This window comes from Gymnoscopelus microlampas (genome assembly GCF_963454915.1).
Source record: "Gymnoscopelus microlampas genome assembly, chromosome: 7".
Taxonomy (NCBI): Eukaryota; Metazoa; Chordata; class Actinopteri; order Myctophiformes; family Myctophidae; genus Gymnoscopelus; species Gymnoscopelus microlampas.
The window spans coordinates 56,757,566-56,782,298 of NC_139944.1; the positions used below are offsets into that span (position 1 = coordinate 56,757,566).

Genomic DNA, 24,733 nt, shown 5'->3' on the forward strand with positions numbered 1-24,733 from the left:
GCACAATCCGTCAAAACACACACACACACACACACACACACACACACACACACGCACACGCACACGCGCACGCACATTTGTAATATTATAGGCCATAGCAGTTGTGGCCATTTTGTGGTTCCACTCCAAAAAAGCCCATTCAGTTTTTCTCATAGAGATTTCCATGAATATTTATATCAATTATTTTAAGCTTGCTTGTCAGCTTGAAAATCTGCTATAAACATCTACAAAAACTCCACTCATTTATTGTAATGCGACGCATTGTCGAGCTTTTAGATCTTCTATTTTTATTACGATTTTTATACATTTGAAAACTTGTGGTATGGGACATTCTGCACTGAATACTTTCTACTTTTGGTACTTTAAGCATATTTTGATTAATACCTCTGTACTTACTCAAGTAAATTTTCAATTCCGGACTTTACTTGTAACAGAGTATTTCTACATCGCAGCATTGATAGTACTGAGTACTTCTTCCACCAGTGCACGCACACGCACGCACACACACACACACGCACACGCGCACACGCACACGCACACGCACACGCACACGCACACACACACACACACACACACACACACAGTAGACATAGAGAGAGGCCCTAACAGACACACGGTGCTGTTTCTGGGGGCGTGGCTGCTTGATGAGAAGCTGCAGTCAGCAGATCTTAAAGCTGTGATCGATGACACAGCCTGCAGGATCTCTTCTGTTCCAGTAAGAGCTTTAAGCTCAAGGAGGAAGAGAGAGGAAGAGAGCCATTTAGAGCTTCCCCTCTGTCTGTCTGTCTGTCTGTCTGTCTGTCTGTCTGTCTGTCTGTCTGTCTCTCTGTCTGCTTATCTGTCTGTCTGTCTGTCTGTCTGTCTGTCTGTCTGTCTGTCTGTCTGTCTGTCTGTCTGTGTATATACTATAGGCTGCAGTAACTACGCAAAAAAGAAGAAGAAAATGCTTTCAACTGGCCATGCAGACACATGTGTTATGTTGTTATATAAGTGATATTACACTAATTGTGTACATCGAGGGTTCCCAAACTGTTCAGGCCCGGACCCCCCAAAATAATCATATTGAACCCCCCCGACAAGGACTTGGAATCGTAGGCGTTACATTTAGTGTGACTCGGTTCCACAGATAAATATTGTGCAAATAGCCGATCTACAAGCTCACGATGCCTCGCATTGCGCAACCCTATCGCCAGAGGATGGCTGTCGTTGTCATTGAACGTTTCTTCAGAAACTTCCAATGACAACGTTTCTGAACGCGTTACATTTTAGATACGTTGCATTTCAACGTTTAAGTTTATGGTTAGGGTTAAGTTTATGGTTAGGGTTAAGTTTATGGTTAGGGTTAAGGTTAGGTTTAGGGTTAGGTTTAGGGTTAAGGTTAGGTTTGGGGATTAGGGTTAGGTTTAGGGTTAAGGATAGGATTAAGGTTAGGATTAGGGTTAGGTTTAGGGTTAAGGTTAGGATTAAGGTTAGGATTAGGATTAGGGTTAAGGTTAGGGTTAGGGTTAGGGTTAGGTTTAGGTTTAGGGTTAGGGTTAAGGTTAGGTTTAGGGTTAAGATTAGGGTTATGCTTAGGATTAGGATTAGGGTTAAGGTTAGGGTTAGGGTTAGGTTTAGGTTTAGGGTTAAGGTTAGGATTAGGGTTAAGGTTAGGGTTAAGGTTAGGTTGAGGGTTAAGGTTAGGATTAGGGTTAAGGTAAGGGTTAAGTTTATGGTTAGGGTTAAGGTTAGGTTGAGGGTTAAGGTTTGTAAATTGTATATTGTTGTTGTGAGCTTGAACATCGATGTTGCCCCTCCCACTCTGACTCTCAACCTTTGATCTTTAACCATGTAAGCTCTGGTCTGCACTTGGCTGTCTTTTGGAAAACACTGAAAATAGCAGATCTACAAGCAGATGTTGAGCTTGCAGATCTTCTATTCTCACTATTTTCGCCATAATGACACGCCCAGATTACGGACACCATGCAGGGTTAACGTTCTTAACTCGCGTGCGTGCGTGCGTGCGTGCGTGCGTGCGTGTGTGCGTGCGTGCATGCGCGTGTGTGCGTGAGAGAGAGAGAGAGAGAGAGATGCCAGTGGACATACAGTCAAACCACATCATAACTTCCTGCCGGTAGTGATGATGCCGCTACGCCACCAGCTTGTGCTCTGACTGCAATTTACACTGAAACGTGACTAATGGCTGATTTATACTCATATACTGTCATACTCTGATACTTATACTTTATGACTTATACTCATACTGTCATACTCTGATACTTATACTTTATGACTTATACTTATACGAACCTGGTAGATAGCCGGAAATAACCGCTGTTCAACTGGAAAGAGGTTGGACATCAGTGTGATGATGACTCTACGGTCGTTTAGACACATGATGAGTTTATTCTCTCTAACAGACGCTTACAATCCTCAACAAAGCATCACTTTAGGCCAGGGGCCTTCAACCTTTTTCAGGCCAAGGACCCCTGTGCTGAGAGAGAGATGAAGCAGGGACCCCCACTACATATTGTATAGATGAGAGAGATGAAGCAGGGACCCCCACTACATATTGTATAGATGAGAGAGAGATGAAGCAGGGACCCCCACTACATATTGTATAGATGAGAGAGAGATGAAGCAGGGACCCCCACTACATATTGTATAGATGAGAGAGAGATGAAGCAGGGACCCCCACTACATATTGTATAGATGAGAGAGAGATGAAGCAGGGACCCCCACTACATATTGTAAACAAAATGTGTTGCAGATCAAACTTCTTCATAGACAGTTCATAGACTTGTTTGACATACCTGGACATTATCTTTTCTATTCATATGTTGGATTCATGCTAATGCTATATGTTCAGACAGTTAACCATTTAAAACCTTCAATATTTAGTCTACTTGACCATTGGCTCTGTACTTGGTCTGCTCTGTTTCCCTCTACACCAACTCTCAGAAAATAGCCGATCTGCCGACATTAGCCGATCTGCTATTTTCGGCTAATGTTCCCCATCGCCCAAAGATTTGGGGGACCCCCTGTAGTTACTCTGAGGACCCCCTAGGGGGTCGCGTTGTGAGCTTGTAGATCTGCTATTTGAACACATGGCCTTTTACTTGTTACGGAGTATTTTTATATTGTGGTATTGCTACTTTTATTTAAGTAAAATCTGAGTACTTCTTCCACCACTGGTGAGGATACGGTTCAATGACACAAGTACAGTACACAAGTACAGTAGACACAAGTACAGTAGACACAAGTACAGTAGACACAAGTACAGTAGACACAAGTACAGTACACACAAGTACAGTAGACACAAGTACAGTAGACACAAGTACAGTAGACACAAGTACAGTAGACACAAGTACAGTAGACACAAGTACAGTAGACACAAGTACAGTAGACACAAGTACAGTACACACAAGTACAGTACACACAAGTACAGTAGACACAAGTACAGTAGACACAAGTACAGTAGACACAAGTACAGTAGACACAAGTACAGTAGACACAAGTACAGTAGGCCACCAGTGACTTTGGACAGTTTCACTCTCCAAACCTTTGCATCATACATGTCACACAAACACAATGCCATGCGTTTTGTTGATAGAACAACTGTGTTCACATAGAGTCCTATCCACACATCCACCATTTAACTTCCACAATCCACATGATCAGAACCATTGGTGTGTGTGTGTGTGTGTGTGTGTGTGTGTGTGTGTGTGTGTGTGTGTGTGTGTGTGTGTGTGTGTGTGTGTGTGTGTGTGTGTGTGTGTGTGTGTGTGTGTGTGTGTGTGTGTGTGTGCTGGATTCAGACCAACATTAGTCTCGGGACGGGGTCACACGCTCCTCCATGCAGGAGGTGTGGAAGGAAAATGGCCAAAGTTCACTGGTAACCTACTGTATGAGTTCTAGACTTTTAACGTGTCTTTCTGTCTCTGTGTGATTCTCTCCCACAGATGTACATAATCCTCGTTTTTTGTGTGTTTAACTGTGTCTCTGTGGGTCTCTTCTCTTCTTGTCTCTCCCACAGACGTTTATAGTCTCTAACGGTGTATTTGTGTCTCTGTGTGTCTCTTCTCTTCTTGTCTCTCCCACAGACGTTTATAGTCCTCAACAAAGGGAAAGTAATCTTCCGCTTCAGTGCCACGGACTCCTTGTACATCATACAACCTTTCAGTTTGTTTAGGAAGATAGCTATTAAGATTTTGATACATTCATATCCTTTCAAGTGAAGTCAAAGTCATGTTTGATGATGTTGGATGCTGAAGCCAAAAGTTGCAGTTGTGTTTATTGTCTCCGCCAGGCTGAAAGGCATGGTGGGAGAGTATGTTTTGCACCCTGTCCGTCCGTCCGTCTGTGAACAGCTAATCTCCGGCACCATTGGCTTGATCGCAGCGAAACTGTGCACACACACACTCCCTGGATGCAAATTCAGAACCTCTGCCCCTAATTTTTCACATTTGTTTTACAGTACTCCTACAGATTTTGTCCAAACATCACGGTACATAGTATCTATATTAGTCATTAAACAAAATGAGTCTTTCAGATTTTTCAAATGCCATTCTGATTGGCTAAGATTGCCATCCAATGTTTACAGGAGTGCTCTGTTTTGAACAAAATCATCAAACAAAATCAATCAAGTCATGAACACAGCGTGCGATTTCCATGACATTTTGCACGCACATGCCCACTAGGCCGAGGAAGAAATGCCACATTTTCAAAACAGCCTCATGGTGACGCTGTAACTGGCTGATTCGTGTTTTTACCTATAACTGCACCGATCTGTGTAAAACTTTGTATGTGCACTCCCTAGAGGCCAAAGAAAAAATGTTTGCCCTGCATTTATCACATCTGCCTTTTATAGCGCCACCATGAGGCATGATCTCTATAGTCATGTGATCAGGACGGATCTGTTAGATTGCTGGCCAACAATAACCTACCTGACCTGGCGGAGACCTGTGTGTGTGTGTGTGTGTGTGTGTGTGTGTGTGTGTGTGTGTGTGTGTGTGTGTGTGTGTGTGTGTGTGTGTGTGTGTGTGTGTGTGTGTGTGTGTGTGTGTGTGTGTGTGTGTGTGGTACATATACAAACATGTGTCCAACTTTCCTTAACACCTCCCCCTTCACGTTATTCAGCACGATCATCATGTGTACGATTTTGACCAACTGTATATTCATGACTTTTAGTGACCCTCCAGAATGGTCGAGTAAAGTAGAGTAAGTATCACTCTCAATAATTCATAACAACCAATAATCTGTGGCGGACAAATGTACTGAGTCAAAGTGTACATACTCATACTGGTTATTATATTACTCAAGTACAATACAAGAGAAAGTTGGTCAGTCAATTATGTACTCGAATTAAGGTACTGGAGTACTTGTTTTAAAAAAAAATACTTAAGTATTCAGAAGTACATGCTTTCAGTAACAACAAGTGCAAATTACAAAGTACAAATAAATGCATAATCAATGCAAGTTTATTAGAGGTGTAACGATATAGTAACTGCATCGAAATATCGTTTAGAATTTTCAACGATCTACTATATCGATATGCAAACAGCAAAATATCGTATCGTTTGACTTTGTATCGTATCGAATCGTTTTGCAATGCAAATAATCAATCATATCAATACTAAGTACTTTTAAGAAGAAAACAAGAGAAAGAGGGGTTTATATCCAGTATCCAGGTATTTATTTTTCACACTGATTTTTTGGGTAAATAAATAGTTACTATATGGATTTTAAATCATTGAATCGAATCGTATGGTTCTAAATTAACCTGTTCTTTATCGTTCATGTATCGTATCGACTACATCACTAAATCGAAACGTATCGTATGGTTATAAATGAACCTGTCCTGTATCGTTCATGTATCGTATCGACAACCAAGTATCGTGATACGTATCGAATCGTTGTTAAAACGTATCGCTACACCCCTAAAGTTTATGTCAATTAAATCTGTATGGAAGTTAAAACGGGTTCCTCTAAAATTCAAATTTAGAAAACGATTCAGAAATAAACACAATATGTTTTTGTCTGAAATTAAAATAGCTGATGTTCAAGCTCAAAATGTGTCACATCACGATGCATTGTGAGGTTTTAGATCTGCAATTTTCACATAAAAAAATAGAGCTTAAGTGGTTAATTATTATTCTTTTATTTGTATTATTTTTGGGGGTTTGGGTCCAAAGTACAATTTGTCTTTGAAATGTTGTGGACTGAAAGTCATAAGCTTCCAAATAAATACATACTCAAGTAAAGAACAGATTCTTAAACAAATACAGTACTCGAGTACAGTACTCATGTGTACTTTACCGTCCACCACTGAATAACAAGCAATACTCTGTACAGTACTTTTACAACCCGTTTCATTGTGTCTGTATTTAAGGTACACTTTCACAGGTATATACACCTTTGAGTCGGTCACAAAGATCATAGCCAGAGGCTTCGCTATAGACGGCTTCACCTTCCTACGAGATCCCTGGAACTGGCTGGATTTCATGGTCATCTCCATGGCGTGAGTACATGCTCATTTAAATGTCTGTTTCTTCAAGGCAACAAAATAAATATTCATTGCCGGATGGTGCATTCTAAAAGCCAGATTCATTGGCTATTTCTGGTGCGCAACGGAACATGAATTATGCATAATATGCTGAAATGTCATTACTAAGAATTTAAAGGGAAATGTAGCTGTTTTTAATACATTTTTTACCTAAATCCCTTTTTTTCTGATGTGACATTAAACATGCTGTTTTTATTACATTTTTTTAAAACCTAAATCCCTTTTTTCTGATGTGACATTAAACATGCTGTTTTTATTACATGTTTTACCTAAATCCCTTTTTTTCTGATGTGACATTAAACATGCTGTTTTTATTATATGTTTTACCTAAATCCCTTTTTTCTGATATGACATTAAACATGCTGTTTTTATTACATTTTTTTTTACCTAAATCCATTTTTTCTGATGTGACATTAAACATGCTGTTTTTGCATCTTCGATGCATTTTCCGCCACGGGTGTACATTTCCACGGGGTGTAGCTACATTTCCACATGTTGTGTGAGAAACACACAGAAGACATACTGTACTGTAGATTATTTTTGCCTCATGCATCAGAACAATGGGATTTAGATTCAAAATCTGTGAAGTTTCCCTTTAAACATTAGTCATTTTCCCCCTTCTTTTTCTTTTCGTAAATCATCTTATTAAAGCAGCACCATGTAGTTTGGGGTATCAGTGGCCACTTTGGACACAAATAACATGGCAGTCAACGTCTTTGACATTACTCACTACTAATACAGTCAAGCCCCTAGTAGGGACCCCCCCTGAGTCTATACATAGTAATACAGTCAGGCCCCTAGCAGGGACCCCCTGGGTCTATACATAGTAATACAGTCAGGCCCCTAGCAGGGACCCCCTGGGTCTATACATAGTAATACAGTCAGGCCCCTAGCAGGGACCCCCTGGGTCTATACATAGTAATACAGTCAGGCCCCTAGCAGGGACCCCCTGGGTCTATACATAGAAATACAGTCAGGCCCTTAGCAGGGACCCCCTGAGTCTATACATAGTAATACAGTCAATCCCCTAGCAGGGACCCCCCCTGAGTCTATACATAGTAATACAGTCAGGCCCCTAGCAGGGACCCCCCTGAGTCTATCCACACGTTTCCTAGGGCATTGTGGGAATCACTTCCTGTCGATTTGATCCCTGATACCTGTTCAAATGGACAGGAAGTGATGCCCACAACACCCTGATACATTAACGGAAGGATGATTGTTATTGCTTAAACATGTAACTTTATCATTTTGTGGGACATAATATGCTATATAGTTGTTAAAAAGTTACATAGTGCTGCTTTAATGTCATTATCCTTTCATAATTATGTTACGTACAACATGCCCTTGTTGATTATTTACCCGCTGAACTTAACACATCGGGTGCCAGAATTTTATAATAACGGATTACGTTAGGTGCCAGAAATCTCACCGTCTGCAACGTTGCGCTGTTTAGAGCTGTGGACTCCACGGCGAGCACACGCACGTAAACAATGTATGCGTGCACAGCAATGGATGCTCCTGGCTAAAGCCTGGAACAACAACATGTCTCATGCGAGTCACCATTGCAGAGCGATCGCGCATCGAGAATGACTCGTTTTGCCCACTGTTAAAAGTTAAGGAGATACAGAGGTTTTTAGCAAGGAGATAGAATGGGAGCGGATGGGAGTCAGATTCTTTGGCACGGTGATCCATCTGTCCCTTACTTCTTAGAGTGTTCATGGGTGATTCCAGTGCTGCTCCAGCCCCCCCTCCCCGTGTGGAAAAAAACAAAACAAAAAAAAAGACTGAAAACACGGTTTGAACCGTGTTTGGCAACCGATGTGTTAAGTGCAAATTGTCCATATAAAAAGAAATTCACTTTTCTTAATAAAATAAAATGATGTTGTCTGAACCGTAGATATAGAAACCTAGATACCTCATTGGTCTCTGCAGTTCATTGGAGCGACCTGTATCACAGCCGCCATTTTGGAGAAGGCAAGCTTCCTGACTACTGGCCAATCACAGCGTGTCTTTTCCGGGACTTCTAGTTGTATAAAATCTAGTTGTATAAAAATATCCTGTTATATTTTTATACAACTAGATTCTGCCAAGTCCCGGAAAAGACACGCTGTGATTGGCCAGTAGTCAGGAAGCTTGCCTTCTCCAAAATGGTGTCCGAGATACAGACACACCTCAGAGCCGGGGGAGGCGTCTACCTTTATATGTCTATGGTCTGAACTACTATAGCACAACCTTTCTGTCATTTTCTTTTTTTCAACTTATTCATGGTCTTTATTGTGGATTAATATTTAGTAACAGTAGCAGTTGTTTTTACTTTCACATCCTATCAGTACAGACTCCTGCCTCCATTAAGAGCCTGACTGGTGCGGCCGATAGAGCGGCCATTATTTGACTTTTAACGGCATCAGTACTTGCTATTATGCAGCCGATGTTTAACCACTTTCAACCTGGCGTCCCAATGTCCCAATGTCAACATTTTTCAATCTTCAAAAATAGCAGATGTACAAGCTCACAACACATAACACTTGAACATGGATTCCCCAACAGTTCTGTACTAGGCCTTGTACATTTTCAATTATAGAATAGGTAAACAAAAAAAAAAGGAAAAACTTTGCTGAAAAGAGCCCATCTACTATATTTTTTTTCTTGCCAAATGTTTGCCCCCAGATCAGGGATGCTAGGGTTCAAGTGGTTAAATAAAACATAATATCGGTCAAATGAAACTAAAGATCGTCAAACCTTTGGTAATCGGTCACCTATAGGACTCTATCAGTGTCCGCCAAAACTGGGAACCCCCAAAATCTGGCATTGGTCGGGCTCTTTAGTCCCCTTTTCCACCAAAAGAACATTTGGTTCTAGAACCGGTTCTGTTCTAGATTCTTGGAACCTTGATGCTTTCACAGAACTGGCCTGCGTTTCCACAAGTTTTAAGCAGAACCATTGTAATTGGGGGGCGGCATAGCTGAATGGTTAGAGAGCCCCGTCTGGGGAGTAGGAGTGCCAACCAGTGTTGATTTTGACAGCAAATTTTGATTTAGTTTTAGTCATAGTCTTTTGAATAAAATTCCATTTAGTTTTAGTCATATTTTAGTCATCTGAAATGTTTTAGTTTTAGTCTAGATTTAGTCGACTAAATATCATGAGATTTTAGTCGTCTAAATCTACAGTTGATTTAGTTGACTAAAATGTATTTTTCTTTTTATCATTTTTCTCTTGCTTTTGCCATTGTTTATATCGCATCTACATGTAGAATAGTGACACGCCCACTTTGGTTGCCAGTTCAGGGCAAGACTAAAAAAACAAGTATTTCATTTGGTTCCAGTTCTGAACCATTTCATTTTTAGTGGAAACACTCTGAACTGGTTAAAAAATTGGCAAGGAAAAAGATCGGGACCGGTTTAAACCCTGGTTGGAAAAGGCACCGGTTCAAACTGGTGGAAAAGGAACCGGTTCAAACTGGTGGAAAAGGGGCCCATCCATCATGGTGTGTTCCCATCTCAATGCAGCAGGGCTTACGTAACCCCTGCTTTATGAATTATGAGCCATGAGCTCACATTGGGGAAACAGCGCCCCCTTTAGCAGGGGGCGGGGGGGACTGTATCCCCAATGTGAGCTCATGGCGGAAAGATGAAATAAAAAGAAAACATCTTTCTGTCTTTTCTTTGTGTCCGGGGGACGGCTGCTGAGTTGTAACCCTGTCTGATCCACCTTGCAGGTATATAACAGAGTTTGTAAACCTAGGCAATGTGTCAGCCCTGCGTACGTTCAGGGTTCTGAGGGCTTTGAAAACAATTTCTGTTATCCCAGGTAAGGCTGTCCTATTAGGTGTCTGTGTCTCCCGGGTGGGGCGAGTCGCGGGGTTGATGTTAGGTGTGGTTTTCGTATTTGTTTTTTTGTTTTCTCCCCCCTTCCTTCTCCTTTAGCCTGGAATCCAGACGGAGGCGCTCGTTCAGCGTTTACTTTAGTTTTTGTTTCACTTTGCTTCTCCGTCTGGCTATCATCCTGTTTGAGCCGGATTTACAAACGTCACCAAATACGTAAGCAAGCCAAGGCTGTGAAGCCTACAGGCCAGGCAGGCACCATTGACGCACATGGGAGGCAAAACTGGAACCGTAAGTTCAATGAAATACATTGGAGTCAATGGGAGCCGGCTGGACCAGCTTGTGAACAAACACTATTTCTGAACGATTGCGTCCTTTGTCAGATAATCGGTTCAGGAATATAAAAGAAGACATATCACAGGTTGTTTTCTAATCATTTGTTTTTCGATGTGCACACTGTATGATTTTATTGAGGCATCTAAACAGCGGCATATATCGTGTCTGGCACAGCAGTATCGCAAGATTTGATTGTCCGGCTGTCAATGACCGATAGTCTTGTGATACTTTGGCACAAAGTACTCTTTAGATACCTCAATAAAATGATACCGTTTACACATCGAAAAGCAACAGCAGTAAACAATGTGTGATAGGTCTTCTATTATTTTCTTGGGCCGAGTATTTTACAAAGGTTGCAGTCGTTCAGAAATAGCGTCTGTTTATAAGCTGGTCCACCTGGCTCCTATTGACTCCAATGTCGGCTGCAGTTTGACGGCTGGAATTGCTAGATCGCGAAAATGACGTAGATGACCGTACCTTCGCTTTAATTACCTTGAAGCACGTCAGGAAGTGACTCGAATTTGACATCAGAAGGCTCTGTCCCGCCCCACCCTCACAGGACCTTTACATTGGAAGCCACCGGTCCCGCCCCGCACCACAGACCAATCAGAAGCTGCGCCTCCATGGGTGCCCGTCCTGCCCTGCGCCGCCCCTTTGGAAATAGCATGATTTCCAGACTGAGAAGGGAAGTGTGAGAAAAAAACAATAATCAGCCGAATGGAGCGAATCAGTGTGGATCCCAGGCTACTTGTCCTTCTTCCTACACCTCTCTCCTTCCCTTTCGTTTCTCTTCCCGCCGGGCGGACAGGCGTTCTATATCTTCCTCCCCCCTATACGTACGTTGGTCTTCGATGGTGGTGCTGGTGTGGTGCTCTTCTTGCACGCATAACTGTAAACGTGCGTGTCTGTGCGTGGTAACGTGGTTGTGCGTTGTGTTGTGTGTCATGGGGTTTCTGTCCTGTGTGTCATCCTACCTTGTTTACAGATATGTAACAGAGTTTGTGGACCTTGGAAATGTCTCGGCGCTGAGAACGTTCAGGGTTCTCCGAGCATTGAAAACTATTTCTGTCATTCCAGGTGAGACTCCCATTTAAACACTAAGGCTGACCTTTTCTCTTTCCTTTATATTAACCTATCCTTTATTTATGTTACTTTTAAAGAAAGAGGATGCCTCTGGAATAGCATTATTATGTTTTCCTCCTTTCAACAATCAAAAATGGTAGCAATACATTTTTGATAGGCTTATTGCAGACTACTGGCAGTCTTGTGGGGTTTAAGTGTTTCTGGAGCCAGACTGTGTGGACAAACCAGGTTAAAGCACATATCTGAACGTTTCTGTCTCATTATGATTTAAATGATATGAAACACAGTGTGATTAGATTGGAGATGCATTAGAATTTTTTTTTTAAATAAAGAATACAGTCTCTGTTGGGTGTAAACCTCATTATGTCCAAAACTGTAACGGTTCAGGATTCAAATTCTCAAAAGCGGCAAAAGTAGCAGCTCTACAAACTCAAAACACAGATCTACGTACAAGCTCAAAACACAGATCTACAAGCTCAAAACATAGATCTACAAGCTCAAAACATAGATCTACAAGCTCAAAACACAGATCTACAAGCTCAATACACACGGTGATTTTGATGCTTCTGTGTGACGCTGTAGTATGATCAAGCACGGCGTTTATTTACACAAAGACACAGAATGTTTGAATTTGGAGGTAAGGGGTTTCTGCCCGACAACAATGATATACAGGTATATTATTACACATAAAACAACATAGATGGACTAAGCAACGAGTTGTTCTTATACCTTTAAACATCAGAGCACTGAAATAATGTTGTTAAAGATGTTCATGATCATGTGAGAGAGCACATTGATTAAAAAACAGGCCATTTAACTCCCTGAGACTGCCAAAGCCTAATTTGACGAGACGTTTTTTATGCTGCATGAAGCTTTGAAACACCTGCTTTTAAAAGTTTGGCTTTTTAAGGGGCTTTTTTTTCCTTTTGGTTTTGATTGTGAGTTCTTTGGATTGAGATCCATCTGATCTCTGTGAAGATCTGTGTCTGTGGGAGAGGAAGGAAGGAAGGAGGGGAGGAGGGAAGGAGGGAAGGAGGGAGGAAGGGAGGAAAGGAAAGAGGCACATTAAACAAGGACTGAATAATAAAGTGTACGTAGGTCAGAGGTCAGAGAGCCTCAAGGAATATTCTTTGGGGATTTCAATATATAGCACAAGGGCATTTTATACGATTGCGCCATTGGACATATTTGCATATTGTAATGCAGGGAACAGCATAGGTTGACGCACGCACACACGCACACACACACACACACACACACACACACACACACACACACACACACACACACACACACACACACACACACACACACACACACACACACACACACACACACGCGCACTCACACATGCACACATGCACACACGCACTCACACACGCACTCACACACGCACGCACGCACGCACGCACGCACGCACACACACACACACACACACACACACACACACACACACACACACACACACACACACACACACACACACACAGTGCAGTATAGTACAGCTCAGATGTAGCTGTGGGCTAACACAGCCTGAAGGCTGCAGGGCCAACACCCACCCAGCAGTGTGGGGATGTGGGGAGCACCCAGCACCCAACACTGCACCAGAGGAGGGAGGAGAAGGGAGGAGAAGGGAGGATAGAGGATGTAGATGGGAGAACGCTACTTCTTCAGTTTGAAAAGCAAAAAAAATTCACCATCAAACACAAACACACACACACACACACACACACACACACACACACACACACACACACACACACACACACACACACACACACACACACACACACACACAGAGAGTCAATTCCTTCAGCCTTGGCGTTTAAATGACCCTGCATGCCACCTCTCATTGCCCTCCTCCTCCTCCTCGCCTGTCCTCTCTCTTCTTCTTCTACCTCTTTATTTCCTGCTCCTCCTCTTCTCCCCCTGACTGAGCCTGAGCCCCCCCCCCCCCCCCGCCCCCGCGCTGTGCCACGCCGCTATGTTTGTGGTGCTCTGCTGTGTGTCTGTTTGATGTTTTCAGCATACAGTAAATACAGTACAATATATCTATTTATCAGGTGAGAGAGAGAGAGAGAGAGAGAGAGAGAGGCCTTCTGGGATGTTCCTTAAGATGGATGCGATACTCTAATGTAATGTGCATTGGTTCTCAAAGTTGGGGTCCGGGGACCCCCAGGGCTCCTTGGGGGGATACCAGGGGGTCCCCAGCAAAATGTGTTAATATAGCTTCGCAATCATTTGACCCACTTTAACCATATTTTATACTTTTTGGGCTATTCAAAAATAGCAGATATGGTGCAGCGCTACGAGCTTGTAGATCTGCTATTTTTTTTTTTTTTGCGGCCAAATACATATGATTTTGGGGGTCCTTGACGTGAAAAAGTTTGAGAACCACTGAATGCACCGTACTCTCTGCTGGAGAGCCAGTCCCGGAGCATCATCTCCAATGGGAAGAAGAAGAGGGCGAATCTGTGTTTTAGGATATAATGCACAGCGAAAATAGCAGAGCTATAAAGCTGGCGATGTGACACGTTGTGAGCTTATAGGTCTGTCATTTTCGGTTGCGCAACACCTCCGCACGACGGAGTATAACTCTAAGCATCAAAGCATTGCAGAGACAATCCCATTGGTCCAAATGAATTACCATTAATTTCAACAAAAGTTGCTGCCTCACATTTCGTAGACCCCACAAGGGGGCAGCATCGTGCTCTGAACATCCCATACGGCCACTTTATAGGTTATATATATATATATATATATATTGTGGTGTTTATGTGTTCTGTATGAAATAACTATCTCTGTTTGTTCTGTGTGTGTGTGTATAATATGATGACCCCCCTCCCCACCCCCCCCAAGGTCCCCAGGGCCCCCCAGGGGTCCTTGGGGGGCCCCACTTTGAGCACCTCTGCAGTTACCATCTGAGCTTATGTTTGTTTGTGTGTGTGTGCGTACGTGTGTGTGAGTGTCTGTCTGTCTATGTCAGTGGTGGAAAGTAATTAAGTACATTTACTCAAGAACTGTACTGTAGTACAATTTTGAGGTACTTTTACTTTAATTGAGTATTGCACTTTTTACTCCACTGCAGTTATTTGAGTGTTCTAGAAAGTGTCTATAGTTGCTTTGTAGATTTAGGTTATCATTACAAAAGGAAATACATTAACCACTATAAGCCCTATTTTTACTTCATTTGAATATAGCTGATCTAGACGATCTACAAGCTCACAATGCGTTGTGCATTGTGATGCGTTGTGAGCTTGTAAGCTATATTCAAAGGAGTGTGATGCATTAAGACAAAAGGCCGACTGTCAGTATATTTAGATAGCAGTAACCCTAACCCTAACACTGTGCATCCAGGCCTTTGACTAATGACAGAGTATGTCTATCATGTGCTTAATGCTACCTTAACCACTCAAGCCCCGCCTTCCAGGGGAGCTGTGGTCCGATCAGGGCAAAGACTCTGAGACGGAACACAACACCGACACAAAGATAACGGCCCATCGGCTGTTTGATCCCCCACTACAACAGAAAAAAACACAAAACACATTAGTACGGAGCCCTGAGCGAATCTGGTCAACCATATAAGATTTAAGTGGTTAAAGGGATATTTCACTTTTTTTTTTAAGTTGTTTGATTCAGTATTTAGATATTTGATATTCATTTCATCAAACACACGGTTAAAGTGGAGGTTCGGAAGTCACGACGGGGTTTGTATGAGGAAGGGGCCGTGTGCCATAAAATGAATATCGAATATCCCAAATACTGAATCAAGCAACGAACTGGATGTGCGCAACCCACTGTTAACTCTATAGTAGTCTGAGTATCTCTCTCCGCCTCGTGGTGTCTGTACGTTACGCTGTGCCCAGGGCTGAAGACCATTGTGGGAGCTCTGATCCAGTCTGTCAAGAAGCTGGCCGACGTGATGATCCTGACAGTGTTCTGTCTCGGTGTCTTCGCACTGATCGGACTGCAGCTCTTCATGGGCAACCTGCGGCACAAGTGTGTCTTTTGGCCCATCAACATGACGGAGCAGTACCTCCCCAACGGCAGCAGGGGCTTCGACTGGAACTCCTACATCAACAACGACAGTGAGTACCGTACGATTTCAACTTCTTTCATTGGTGTTTCTCGATCCCCGGCCGGGGGGGGGTTGTGGTTATATGCCTTAACCCTAACCTCACAAACACTATGCCTAACCTTAACCCTAACCCTACAGAAAATAGGCCCGAACCGTACCTCAGGTATTGCGTAACAGGGTGAGGCATGCGTTCCCTATTTGCATCGTTCCCAACTTGCATCGTTCCCTCCCCGAGTGGTCTAGTAGATTGAAGTATGCCCACCCAGAAACGTTATAACAAGAATATTCTCTAAGTCTTGAGAGTCTTGTTATATCCGACTGCTCAGATAATACACTGAGTAACTGTGTTTTGTTTGTTTGTTTTCAGGCAATTTCTACTTCATCCCTGGCATCATTGATGCGTTACTGTGTGGAAACAGCAGCGACTCTGGGTAAATACAGCTCTATATACATTACTTTACAATACATTGATTGATTGATGTACTTTATTTAGTAAGACATGAGAACAGTACATGACAGTACATAACAGTAGCCTGGCGTTGCTAGACTATATCACTGCGTGGATATGAGTCCAACCAACTACCAATTACAGTCTCCCATATTCGAATACTGAGCCCTGATTGGTTCCCCACGTCTCCTGGAACAGGAAATGGATTCTCTATGGAGCGGTGCCAGACCCAAATCGCAGAGTGCAATTTTTTTTTGCACTCGCAGATTGGTCTGGTCCCAGGCTAACATAACAGTACATGGAAGTACAAATTCACAATACAAGGTCTACTAAACTGGAAGACTCATTAAGCACTGAGCTTGTTTAAGATGAGATCCCCATGCACACAAATCATGATGACATATAAGAGACAGACAGATATACACACTACTATAAAGAATGTCATACAATCAGTTTACAGGTTACTGGTATGAAGAGTGAGAAATATGTACAAAAGAAGAAAGAGAGGGGGGGAGGGGGGGGTAGGGGGAAGGTACATAGTTAGTAAGCATTGCCCAGCCATGTGGCCCATAGGGCAGGAACCTAGCTCCTGTTTATATAGCGTGAGGCTGCTTGATGTAAAGTACACCCCCTGGACCTGATGTACAAGTACACCCCCTGGACGCCATGTACAAGTACACCCCCTGGACCTGATGTACAAGTACACCCCCTGGATCTGATGTACAAGTACACCCCCCCCCCCCCCCCCCCCCCATAGAGGACGCTAGTGTGCCGCACCACCTCTAGATCTTCCTTGAATAAATAGTATTACTTTCAAATGTATTCTATATATATTTTAAATGATCAAACAAACAAGGTAAATATTATGTAGTTAATTACTTGTGAGTAAAATGTATAATCTGCCATAAAATGTAGATACAAAACGTTCTACGTTGTCTAAACTTAATGCTGTGTGCAGCGCAGAAATCTTTACCATTCACTCGCCATGTTAAGTTTTGCGCCTGTGTAGTTCACTCTTCAATGCAAATGAACGCAGGTCTGCAGCGTCTGCATAATGTGCATGTTCCGCTGACCAGCACTTACAGTTTAATACGTCATAAACCTTGTTGTAAGTTGTGATGCATGTTATGAAGCCCGATAAGTGTATTATAATGCATTATAAATGCAACTATAATGCATTATAAACCCGACCTTTAAGTAATGTGTTGCCCAGTGGACTATACCAAGGTCATGACTCGCTTAAAAACCAGGTGTGTCACCCTGATGGGCGTGGTTTAGCAGTTTAGCAGTGGTGGCTTCTGCACAACAAGGTAAGCGCGCCGACTGGTGAGGCACCACAGCCACCCGACGCGAGCGAGTGCCGGTCGGAGCGGAGCAGTCGATATGGCCTCGGCTGCTCAACTGGAATGCTCGACGGCTTGATTATACTGTCCAAAAAATGCCATCTGAGTTTCATATCAATATGGTGGGAATCAGTTATTTTCTCTGTTGCATATATAGCGTGCCTAAAATCCTTAAGGGGGCGTCAACAAGTGTCATTTGGTAGCGGCGGACATCTTTGAGGGGTAAAAAACAGGTTGACTTAACATTGCCCCCCACAAGTATGTCTGCAGCTACTATGGTGGTACACGTGATGACCAGACATTGGCACCCACTATAGCCTAACATCGACATTCAATGCAACTAGCTTGGCTTGGCTTAGGTTGACCCGATGTGAGCACGCATCAGGCACTGAACCCTGTGTGATGACGCTCCACACGTCCCAGACTCTTCTCCCCATTACAGTTAGAACCACAGATCCATTCCCCCTTTTCCGCCGTTATCTGAATACTCCCCTTTTCAGACTCCACCTTAGCCTGTAGCACTTGACCTCGTCTTGATGACCGTGGTCAGGTTACCAGTAACCCTAACCCTAAATGGTTTAAATGTGATTTAGATAGCATGTTATTTGGACAGATGGTTCTTTTGTTGACCCGGCATCCTATAGTGTGTATAGTTTAAATGTACGTATTATTTATTGTTTTGTAGTATACTATGACTGATGATAGGTTCTTGGTTTACCTATGATCCTAAATAACTCCTAGGCACTACACCGTCTCTCTGCATTCGCTGTATTACCTTGTGTTTACCTTGCTTACTATAAATCGGATTAAAGCGTCTGCTAGATGACTAATTGTAAATTGTGTAATGCAGGATGTAAGCGGAACAGCTTTTTTTTTAATTTTAGGAGTCCCAACCAAGCCTATCAGGCTGGCCCTTTAGATGATTTGATCCCCAAGATGTGTTTATTACACTACATCAGACATTAAAGATGTGTTTATTACACTACATCAGACATTAAAGATGTGTTTATTACACTACATCAGACATTAAAGATGTGTTTATTACACTACATCAGACATTAAAGATGTGTTTATTACACTACATCAGACATTAAAGATGTGTTTATTACACTACATCAGACATTAAAGATTTGTTTATTACACTACATCAGACATTAAAGATGTGTTTATTACACTACATCAGACATTAAAGATGTGTTTATTACACTACATCAGACATTAAAGATTTGTTTATTACACTACATCAGACATTAAAGATTTGTTTATTACACTACATCAGACATTAAAGATGTGTTTATTACACTACATCAGACATTAAAGATGTGTTTATTACACTACATCAGACATTAAAGATTTGAGTGTTTCAGCAAAAATCCAACCGTTTATAATTTTCAGATATCCATCCATAAATAAACATGTTTATTGGATCTCGAAAGTGATATTCCTTGAAATTGATTGATTGAGTTGCCAGTGTATTGCATGTGTGGGGCAATGTGGGTAACGTTTTACTCTTTCAAGGCGTGTTCACACAAATGATTATTTTTGTATGTGCCACGATCACATACAGTACACATTCGGACCCGAGGCATTCACCGGGCATTCACCTATAAACTGAAATATTCCAACCCGGGCGAAGTTCCCGAATGAAGGGCCAAAAGCATCTTTGCCTGAATTGCCTCCTGTGTGAATGCAACTTCAGAGTTAAATTACACAGAGGACACTTTACTGAGTGGGACCACGTATAGTCTACAAACAAAAGCACAGAACTGGTTCATTAAAGGGGCTGTTTACTGTGTTTTATTAAAGGGACTGTTTGCTGTGTTTCTCTGGTTCATTAAAGGGGCTGTTTGCTGTGTTTCATTAAAGGGGCTGTTTCCAGTGTCATTAAAGGGGCTGTTTGCTGTGTTTCATTAAAGGGGCTGTTTGCTGTGTTTCTCTGGTTCATTAAAGGGGCTGTTTGCTGTGTTTCATTAAAGGGGCTGTTTGCTGTGTTTCTCTTGCAGGCGGTGTCCTGAAGGCTTCATGTGTATGAAAGCAGGAAGGAACCCCAACTACGGTTACACCAGTTTCGACAGCTTCGGCTGGGCTTTCCTCACGCTGTTCCGCCTGATGACCCAAGACTTCTGGGAGAATCTCTACATGCTGGTAAAGCTCCTTTCTCTCCATCTCACCCTCCGTCTCTTATGCCGGCGCTAACCGGAAAATTGGCGAATCGTCAAGCTCACAACAGGTCGCATCGCGACCAGTGTTGATTTCGTCGACTAAAACTATGACGAAAAATGTTCGTCGACTACCGTTTTTCACTGACGAAAACTAAATAAAATGCTATTCTATGGTGACTAAAAGACTAAATATGTTGAACATTTCGCCAACAAATAAAAATGACTAAAATGTTAGGGAGGGACGAGTGGAGAAGAGATCCAGTGGAACTAAAAGACAAGTCATTTTATGTTTGGTTGCTCTCGGGTGTTGCGCTCTGAAAATGGCAGATCTACAAGCTCACAACGCGTCGTGCTGCGACGCGTTGTGAGCTTGTAGATTGGCTATTTTCAGCATGCAACCAAGTGTAAAAATCAAATCAGCCTGTACACCGCCATCAAGGCCCCGCTAGAATATGTTTTAGTCGACTAAATCTACAGTTGATTTAGTCAACTAAACATCATAAGATTTTAGTCGACTAAATCTACAGATGATTTAGTCGACTAAAACATATTCTGGCGGGATAAAAAAAACTAGACTAACAGTAAAACATTTCAGATGACTAAAATATGACTAAAAAAAACTAAATGGAATTTTATTCAAAAGACTATGACTAAAACCAAATCAAAGTTTTGCTGTGTGAACCAAGTGACACCGTCTTATGAAGTCTAAATCAGGCTTGGGTGTTGGTATTATAGTGTCTGATATACTGACCGATTTTGTTCCAGTCGATAAATGACTTGCAAACGGAGCCATATTGTACAGAATATAAATCCACACACTCTGGTAACCTTGTGATGTGATAATAAAGTCAGTGCTCCGTTTCATGTAAAAGTCCGGAATTAAAAGTACAAAAGTATTGGTATCCAAATGTACTTAAAGTAACAAAAGTAAAAGTACTAAAATGTTTGAAAATAGCAGATCTACAAGCTCACAACGTGTCGCGATGTGACACGTTGTGAGCTTGTAGATCGGCTATTATCAGGTATAAAACAGCGCTAAAGTGGTTAATGTATGTGTTTTTAATGTAATAATTTATGTCTGCAAAGTAACTAGTAACTAAAGTTTTCAAATAATTGTAGTGGAGTAAAAGTACAATATTTGTTATATAAAGTATAGACAATTGGAAATGCTCCAGTAAAGTAAAAGTACCTCAAAATTGTACTTAAGTACAGTACTTGAGTAAATGTACTACCACTGACTGTGAGAGGCTGTGAATAATCTCCCCTTCCTTTTCATTTAACGAACAGGGCCAACATACTGTTATCAGCCATATTCATATATCAATCCACTCACACTCACACTCACACACACACACACACACACACACACACACACACACACACACACACACACACACACACACACACACACATGAAAACACATCGCTCCGGTGACTTTGGTACTAAATCCGCTCACACACAAAGGGTGTTACTTTATCCATATGTCATCATTTACGTAGCGGCACATATTTACATAAAGAAGAGCTGGAAGGTGGACACAGTGCAGAGAGAAGTGTCTGTCCTGTAAAGGATGACTTATGTGCTGCAGGGAGGCTGTGAAATGCTTCCTGCAATTCTCTGTGGAGCTTCCAAAGGAAAAAAGACACATGCGGTATAATGCAAGAATGCAGCTGCAGTGTGTGTGTGTGTGTGTGTGTGTGTGTGTGTGTGTGTGTGTGTGTGTGTGTGTGTGTGTGTGTGTGTGTGTGTGTGTGTGTGTGTGTGTGTGTGTGTGTGTGTGTGTGTGTGTGCGTGCGTGCGTGCGTGCGTGCGTGCGTGTGCGTGCATGTGGAGAGAGAGAGGTTGGTAGAGAGAGAGAGAGAGAGAGAGGGGGGTAGAGAGAGAGAGAGAGAGAGAGGGGGGTAGAGAGAGAGGGGAGGGGAGGGGGGACCTGGTTATACTGTGAGCACAACACTGGCACAAAAGACATACAGTATGAATAACACTGTTAAAGCCCCACAGTCATCTAGATCAGTGGTTCACAACCTTTTCCATCTCAAGGACCCCCATATATTTTAGCCATTATAGCCTAAAATAGCCAAAAGTCTCCTGAAAAGACACAGTTACCCCCCATATTCACCCCTGATTGGCCTTTGTTTGAATTTACACTATTTCACACCTGCTGCCATTGTCACACCTGGCAAATGTCAGGCCACTCTCTCCATGAAAGATTGTGGATTTCCCACAGATTTGCACTTAAATTGCCAATGGCATGGCCTGTTGAACTTCTGGAATGGCAGGTCTGTACTAGCCTGGTAAACCCTCCCTCATTTCCATTTGATTTCAGGAGTGAGTCTGGCCTGATCGCCTGATCTGTAATATTGGCTGTGTACACCAAACGGACGAGCCTATCAGCGTCGTCGCACATCGTTCTATGAATGACAGCGACAGTTGGCCAATCAGGTGGCGAGTTCGAGTGAGCCCGAATGGCACCGAGTGCAGCCTGAATGCAGCCGCCAAAACACGAACGGCAGCCATCTTTTCTGTCCGCTATTTTCTCCGCTGTTTTTTTTACTTCAAAAAGCTCTCAAACTTCTATTTTGAGGCACGGAATTTACTTTAGTTGTTTAACTTCATATATGTGGTCAATTAATCATGACAGAGCCTATTTAAAAATAAAAATTCAGAGAACCGGCCGGGGCGGGCAGTGACACACATGTATCCGAATAAGGCAACCTATTTTGGGCATGGCTGCCTCAAAAGTCCCGTTGCGTCACATTAGTCTGGTGAACTGCTGATTGGCTGAAGGGGAAAAACGATCAATGGCTGAAGGGGTTGTCAGTCAACGGTATTACTCCCGCCCAAGTCCAGCCCACAGCCAATATTGCAGAATGGGCGATCAGGCCAGACTCACTCCTGAAATCAAATGGAAATGAGATTTCCGGAGGGAGGGTTTACCAGGCAAGGCCTGTACGTCCTCTGACGTTTAATGTTTTTTCTCTGGGCCGCCGTGCAGACTCTCCGGGCGGCAGGGAAGACCTACATGATCTTCTTCGTGTTGGTGATCTTCGTGGGATCCTTCTACCTGGTCAACCTGATCCTGGCCGTAGTGGCCATGGCCTATGAGGAGCAGAACCAGGCCACCATGGAGGAGGCCGAGCAGAAAGAGGCCAAGTTCAAGGAGATGTTGGAGCAACTGAAAAGACAGCAGGAGGAGACGCAGGTCAGTCACGCATGCAGGAGCTTCCCCCAATGATGTCTCATTATGATTACAACACGCTATAGTGCTGTTCTCAATGATGTCTCATTATTATTATTACACGCTATAATGCTGTTCTCTGGTGGAAACCTTGGATCTCCAAGTTTCTACTTTTTTTTTTTTCCATTCAATACCCCACTTCATCATACAAGTGTGTCAAAGCAAGCAAAAGTAGTGCAAATAGCCGATCTACAAGCTCACACTGTGTCACAATGTGTCGCATTGTGAGCTTGTAGATCTGCTAATTTCACTATTTATGAAAATCGTTCGTTTACACATCTTGAAAGGTACGTTTTTTTTTGGACATATACAAGGTTTCCGCCCGACAGACACGATAATATAATGTTTACACAACTTGATTCTGACAGATCAATCACTGGATTCAGTTTGACTGTTATTTATCTTCATGTATCTGGCTTCCATGGCTTCCATAGAAAATGAATGGTAGCATGTAGCTTTGTGTCTTCATGTCGCTGGCTTCGATAGAAAATGAATGGTAGCATCATGTAGCTTTGTGTCTTCATGTAGCTGGCTTCGATAGAAAATGAATGGTAGCATGTAGCTTTGTGTCTTCATGTCGCTGGCTTCCATTGAAAATGAATGGTAGCATGTAGCTTTGTGCTTGGTCTTTGCCATAAACACACACATGTCTTTGAAAACCTTTCAGGTGAGAAATAGAACATGCATTATAGAATATGAATATTGATTCATATTCCTGGCATAATCGCATGTAGCGCTCTCATTACCGTAAGCAGTGACAACGTATTAAGTTTCTTTATTAACTCATTCAGTGCCAGTCTATAGCCACCAGTGCCAGCGATGTTCGAGTGTTTTCACTCACCTTTAAAAAAAAACTTAGAATATTATTCTTCACAACGATTGACCCGCCGATCGCTTTAAAAGACGTAGGGGATCTCGTAGACCTGAAGAGCTCATAGTTGTGGCCGTTTGAATGAGGGGTGGTTCTAGCTCGTAGATCTTGTAGATCTGCTATTTTTTTTAAAAACATGAAATGCGACATTCTACATAATGAGTACTTTTGATGTTGCTTGCTTTGCTTTGCTTTGGTACTTTAAGTACATTTTGATGACAATACTTTTGCGCTTTTACTCGAGTAATTTTGAATTCCGGACATTTACTTGTAACAGAGCATTTCTACATTGCAGTATCGCTACTTTTACTTCAAGTAAATCACTACTGAATACTTTACCGCTCTATTTAGGCCGCGGCCATGCAGACCTCGGCGGGCACGGTGTCGGAGGCGGCGCTGGAGGACGAGGGCGGCGGCCACCTGTCCCGCTCCTCCTCCGAGGTCTCCAAGCTCAGCTCCAAGAGCGCCAAGGAGCGACGCAACCGCAAGAAGAAATGGCGCCAGAAGGAGCAGGAGCAGGAGAAGGGCGACAGCGAGAAGGTGGTGAAGTCGGAGTCGGACGACGGCAGCAAGCGGAGCACCATACGCTTCCCCGGCAGCCGGCTGGGCCGGAAGACCTCCATCATGAACCAGGTGCTTCCCCCCAATATCTTGCTATGCGTCCCTATGTCTGCGATGCGTTGTTTAAAACATACTTATAATGTACTTATAATCTGCTTATAACACTGTATAACTATGGCTATAAGGACTCGTTAATGCTCACAATGCTTCATGACAATAATCATAACGCGTTATACAACTATTCTGTA

At 42.7% G+C, this 24,733-nt stretch overlaps 1 protein-coding gene across 4 annotated transcripts in view; it reads left to right on the top strand.

The window, feature by feature from the left end:
* The window catches only part of LOC311049006 (sodium channel protein type 8 subunit alpha-like), a gene marked incomplete at both ends in the record, with an annotated part of 93,235 nt that overhangs the window by 18,616 nt on the left and 49,886 nt on the right, over window positions 1-24,733 (top strand). For 2 of the 4 annotated variants that reach the window (XM_084062426.1, XM_084062428.1), the window contains 9 exons: window positions 4,083-4,213; window positions 5,119-5,199; window positions 6,371-6,499; window positions 10,260-10,351; window positions 15,651-15,872; window positions 16,230-16,293; window positions 19,657-19,798; window positions 22,811-23,017; window positions 24,276-24,557. In XM_084062426.1, the coding sequence (XP_083918552.1) occupies window positions 4,083-4,213; window positions 5,119-5,199; window positions 6,371-6,499; window positions 10,260-10,351; window positions 15,651-15,872; window positions 16,230-16,293; window positions 19,657-19,798; window positions 22,811-23,017; window positions 24,276-24,557 (1,350 nt within the window). Of the gene's footprint in view, window positions 1-4,082; window positions 4,214-5,118; window positions 5,200-6,370; window positions 6,500-10,259; window positions 10,352-11,686; window positions 11,779-15,650; window positions 15,873-16,229; window positions 16,294-19,656; window positions 19,799-22,810; window positions 23,018-24,275; window positions 24,558-24,733 lie in introns of all 4 variants that reach the window. The other 2 variants (XM_084062425.1, XM_084062427.1) reach the window with 1 other exon arrangement.